The sequence below is a fragment of the Rhagoletis pomonella genome, unplaced genomic scaffold, assembly GCF_013731165.1.
Source record: "Rhagoletis pomonella isolate Grant_MI unplaced genomic scaffold, Rhpom_1.0 Rhpom_scaffold_00008, whole genome shotgun sequence".
NCBI classification, from domain to species: domain Eukaryota; kingdom Metazoa; phylum Arthropoda; class Insecta; order Diptera; family Tephritidae; genus Rhagoletis; species Rhagoletis pomonella.
Window position 1 is genome coordinate 12,975,711 of NW_023458562.1, and position 5,557 is coordinate 12,981,267.

Consider the following 5,557-nt stretch of genomic DNA (forward strand, 5'->3'; position numbering starts at 1 on the left):
AGCGGGTGCGTGAACATTTTAAAAGAAAAGGAATAATTTTCATTCAAAACTAGTTTTTTCAAAAACGGCTCGATAAGTTATGGGCTATAAAATTTTTACAAGATATTCATAACATAATTAACCCAAATTAGCAAAAAAATATGATGTGCTATGACCTTCGATTTAAAGTTGGTTCAGGTCCACCGTGCAGCTGTTGTTGAAGACAGTACTCGGTTATGAAGTATCTCTCCCACCACAAGTCCAGCACCCTAATTTACATGGCAGCTTTAGTATATGTCGCAAGGTCTTAAGTGCTTTTGCTTTGCCACACGTCAGCTAATCTTCTCGAGAACATCGAGTAACCGGGCAGAGCTACCTTCCCCATTAAATGCTCAGGTATTTCAGGTGCATGCCATTAAATATTAGTCCTTTAAACGTTTTCCGGGGGATCTCATACATGGCTTTCTGAACCTTTTCGTAGGAAAGGGTTTTTATGTGACGGGTTCCAAGTATAGCGTACAACCGGGGACTTGAGCAATCGTTGAGGAGATATAGGTGTATATGCGGCTTGCTGCACAACAGACGCCCGCTTGCTGCTGCACCTCATGGCGAACAGCCGCCGCAGACTTCAGTGGAGAAAAACAGCAGAGTTTCTATTTGGTTGGTAGGCGTTAATCGGCCGCCGAGAAGATTGTTAACAGGGTTGAATGTATTGTAGCTAACAGATCGAAAGCTGGAAGTCTTGGGACAGGATTGGTTGTAGCTAGGCTATGTTTTTAATTAGTACTAGCAGTTTGGGAAACAATTCCGTCATATGTAGTAGTTATGGACTATTTTCGTAGATGGATGGATGGGAAGCATATCCAACTACAAATTGGGAAGGTAAGACAGGGTAAAAAAAACTCAGTGCTAATTTGTTTACTTTGACAACGGAACAGTTCTGAGAGGCATACAACCTGGGATGTCTCATAAAATACGGTTTTACTGGGAGGAAAGCTGTTTCTTGGAGTGAGAATTAACTAATTGACGACTGTTTTATTGTTTTGTTTTTTATTTGAATAATAATTTACTAATAAATTTACATATGTATGTATCATTTTCAAAGATAAAATAAGAATTAAACAAGAAAAAACATTCTTTCACTGCAAATATTTAAAATAAAAACAAAAAATGTTTGAGGACTAGAATGGATGACAGATTTATATGTACTACATATATGCATATGTACATCATCAGTGGTGGCATGCCAGCCTGCACCTGCATATGCGACCACCTGACAGCTACGAGCTGCAGCTTCTTCAAGCGCCGCCCGACGACTTGCGACTCCCCGTCACGCCAGTTTTACTCTCCAATTGCGCCTGCAGTTGGCGCACGTTCTCGCCGGTGTTATTGTGCCGCTGGAAGAACGCATTGATGGAGCTCATGGAGCGATACTCCAGATTGTCGCTCATATTCCAATCGACGCTGATGCTCTGATGACGTGCCATAGGGTTACGACACTCCTTCGTCTCGTTGTACTTCTCGAGCAGATGCAGCAGGCAATCTTTCGTCGTGTTTGCCGCCTCTTCCAGATTAACTGCCTGATGGATGTTCGGCACACCGATCGGTACATCGCGTGACATTTGATTAACGCGAAATTTTGCGCGCCGCATGCTCGCCGATTCGTGGGATTGTCGTTGTAGTTTTTGGTGTGTTTGCTGTATGTCTTCGTCTTGCGCCACTTTGGTTGACACTTTCGTCGCTATTACTTTCGTAGAGGTTTTCGTGCTTGATTTTGTTGAGCTGCTAGTGATGGTCGACTTCCAGGGCACACCAAAACTCGGACCGCTGCCATTGGTTAGTTTCGGTGTTTCTTCGATCGATTGCTGTAAGCGCATAGAGACCGTGCTGAATTTCGATTTGACACCATTGCCCGCGGACTTTCTAGTGCTGGAGTTTGTTGTGGTGCTAGATGTTGCCGTTGTTGTTGTATTACCAGAGACTTTAGTGCTTGTTTTCGTAATGCGCTCCCTGCTTTCGGACGTGGCGTTTGTGTCTTTAGCAGTTGTCGCTTCCTTCTTTGCCGCAGCTTCTTTAGCAGCTGCGCTCGTTTTGCCCTTGGACGTCTCTCCACTGACTTTAGTTTTCTTCTGCTTGTTATTGTTCGGATCCACTTCGAGTTTTGCCTCTTTGCCAAGTTTTGTATTAATTTCCGCCAACATTAGCAAATGGTCGGACAACTTTCGTATTTCTTCAGCTAAATTCACGCGCTCACCCGAAGCGCGTCGTCCAAGCAGATAACTCGTATCCGAGTTGCGTCGGTCGAAGGTATGCAAGTAGCTCTTCATGCTGCGCTCCTGTTGATTGAGATTTGTGCTGCTACCGCTGAGTTCGTCACAGTAGCCACGTCGTCCGAGCAGGTGTTGTGGTCCGTACTGTAGTGGCGGTTGTGGGGTGGGTGTGGTGCTGGTCGGTGTGACGGCAGCGCCGCTGGCTGTTGTGGCTAGCGTGGCGCTGCTGGGGAAAAGCTTCTCGCGTGATTCATTTATAGGCGTGGCTAGTGAGTTGGGACTGCCATTGTCTGCGTCGGCGTTACTGAAAACATCATCGTCGATAATCGTCTCAATCGACTCGCATGGCGATGGGGAGCAAACTGTCGAGAGAAGAAAAGTAAAGATCGAGGGAGAGAAAAAACAGAAATGTTTTTAGATTTGCGGTAAATCAGAGGAAACAGGACGGCATTGTGTGCGTGAAAGCGAAGCAGTATACTTAAAAAAATAAAAATCCGACTTGCAAGCAGAGGCATGCAAGAAACAATACAAAATGCAAAATAAGTTAGTACAAAAGGTGCATTCTAACCTAGCTGATATAGAATGAACGAAGAGTTGGCTAGTAGTTATAATATTTGGACACAACGTTTGCTAAAAAAGATGTTTTCTCTTTTTCAAAATTTAGTTTTGGATGCAAAATGACAGATAATGTGAAACTACATCGATTTTTCGTCCCTTCTTGGCACCATTTCACCTATAGGTAGTGATAAGCTTATATGCTTTGCGAAAAATTTTCAAAATCGGTTAACGGAAAGACATGCCTCACGAGCTCTGAAGTTATATACGCTAACGCATTAAATTTTACACAAAATATATAATTCAGTATAAATAGCTTATTTGTTTCATACTAATCAATGGATTTTGGCACGCTGATCTCAAATATTATGACTACACGCCATTTCTTATATCTCGTCCGTTTGCGTTTGCTTAACTTTAGGGCTCTTGAGGTACGTTTTTCCATTATCAGATTTTGAAAATTTTTCGCAGAGCAGATTTTTATGCCCAAATGTACCTATCGAGGGCGAATCTTCCATTTTGGGTCAAATTTTAAAAATTAGGTGCACCCTAATGTTCAAACATATTCATTGTACTTAGCTTAATCATACGCCAAATTCAAGAAAACTTGGCCTAAAAAATATGTCTTTAATCATTTCAATGAAGAATGACTTAAAAAAAGCATGATATTATTTCGTTACCTAAAGCTGAAAAGGCGTCAAGTCCATTTTTTGAAACTATTCAGGAGAGATGAAAAATCGATGTACACTCTCTGTAACTCTTCATCTAAAATTAAATTTGGAAAAAAGTGGACTTGGCACCTTTTTACCTTTAGCTAGCGATATTTTATATACTTTTCTGTGCATTCTAAGCAAACTTTTTTTTTATGAATGAAAAACACCAAAATTAAATATAGAAAATCCTTGCACTAATTTCTATCCAAATATTCCTTGCATTTGTATGAATTTAACTTTTCTTTAAAGAAGCGCATCGATGTGCACTATCTGTAACTCTTCATCTAAAATTAAATTTGGAAAAAAGTGGACTTGGCACCTTTTTACCTTTAGCTAGCGATATTTTATATACTTTTCTGTGCATACTAAGCAAACTTTTTTTTTATGAATGAAAAACACCAAAATTAAATATAGAAAATCCTTGCACTAATTTCTATCCAAATATTCCTTGCATTTGTATGAATTTAACTTTTCTTTAAAGAAGCGCATACCGTGGCATTTCGTCCAAAGGATGAAAAATCCCATTTGCTAAACTCGAGAAAAAATCATGAAATACTGCAATATAATTTTTGAATATTCATAATTTTACAAGTAAATAATTATTCATATATAGAACGTCGTAAGATTTATTTTGTTTATGATGTGACTTTCGTCGATTAGATGAATTTATAGTAAAAGCCACACTTTCTGCGTAATTTAAATTTTCCATGGTCTCTTTACGAAGCAAAAAAATCAGGGACCATAGCGGTTATAATATTTATATAAAAAATAACCTAATCATTCAAATCGAAATTCTATCAAATTTAACCGTTTTTTATGATTTTCATTTTTTTTCGATGGAAAAAATCGTTATTTTTGAAATATAATTTTTTTCAAAATATTTTTCATTGTTATTTCTGATTCATATTTTATCGACCGTTTTATGACATTTATTTTCAGACTTAATTTGTTAAATTATAAAATATTTATAAAAATGTTCGAACAAATAAAAATAAAAATATTGATTTCGCAATGATCTAAAAATTAAAATCTCTATATTTAACGGTTATTTTCGGTGCCAGAGAAAATTAGCAAGAAAAATTCTCTCATCTCGAATGGTCCGTTATTGATAGAAAAATTTTAAAATATCTACGAATAATTAGATTGAAAGTGCACTGTTCGTCCATTGGGTGAATATATTACTGCATCATGTATTGTTAGCAGCCACAAAGCAAAATTTAATTGAAGTGCATTCATTCATTTCTATTGTAGATATGTACATATGTATGCAATACTACTATGTTAATCATAATTTCTAATATTTTAATATAATACTTTTTTTGAGCAGCTTCTTGAAAATATCAGAGGTACTTCCATTCGGTGTATTTTTTTAATTAAAGCAAATTTATCTTGGTCTACGAGTATGAATGTATGCGTGTATGAAGGGTTTCGTAAATGTCATTCGATTAATACGTACATAAATACTACAATGAGTGTCGAAAATATTTTTTTGTTTTGTTTTGTAAACACTAACGAACTGTAGTTAAGGGGAAAATGTTGTCAGTGGCTTTGTATTTGTAACTAAATATTCTGTGCATAAATTGCAAAATGCCATTTATGAAAAGTATTGGAGTAATTGGATCAGCCAGGACTTACCTGCATACAGGTACATTTGATCCATAATTCATATTGCTGTGTATGTACTGTACATCATTTACATAACTGTAACTGGTTGGTTGTGTGCTGGTTAATTTACATAGGTTCATGGAAAATTGGTCTAAAACTCTTCATTACTTTTTATTTTATTTATTTTTTTATTTTATTTTATTTTATTTTATTTTATTTTATTTTATTTTATTTTATTTTATTTTATTTTATTTTATTTTATTTTATTTTATTTTATTTTATTTTATTTTATTTTATTTTATTTTATTTTATTTTATTTTATTTTATTTTATTTTATTTATTTTTTATTTTATTTTATTTTATTTTATTTTGTGTTATTTTATTTTATTTTTTTTAATTTGTTTTAATTTATTGTGTTTGGTTTTGTTTTGTTTT

The 5,557-nt window shown here is 35.9% G+C and overlaps 1 protein-coding gene across 2 annotated transcripts in view; it reads right to left on the reverse strand.

The window, feature by feature from the left end:
• Positions 1-1,127: 1,127 nt before the first annotated feature.
• Positions 1,128-5,557, reverse strand: part of LOC118744214 (probable serine/threonine-protein kinase HSL1) — a 113,581-nt gene continuing 109,151 nt past the window's right edge. For both annotated transcript variants that reach the window (XM_036477072.1, XM_036477071.1), the window contains one exon: positions 1,128-2,611. In XM_036477072.1, coding sequence (XP_036332965.1) covers positions 1,278-2,611 — 1,334 coding nt within the window. In that variant the 3' untranslated portion in view covers positions 1,128-1,277. The remainder of the gene's footprint in view (positions 2,612-5,557) is intronic.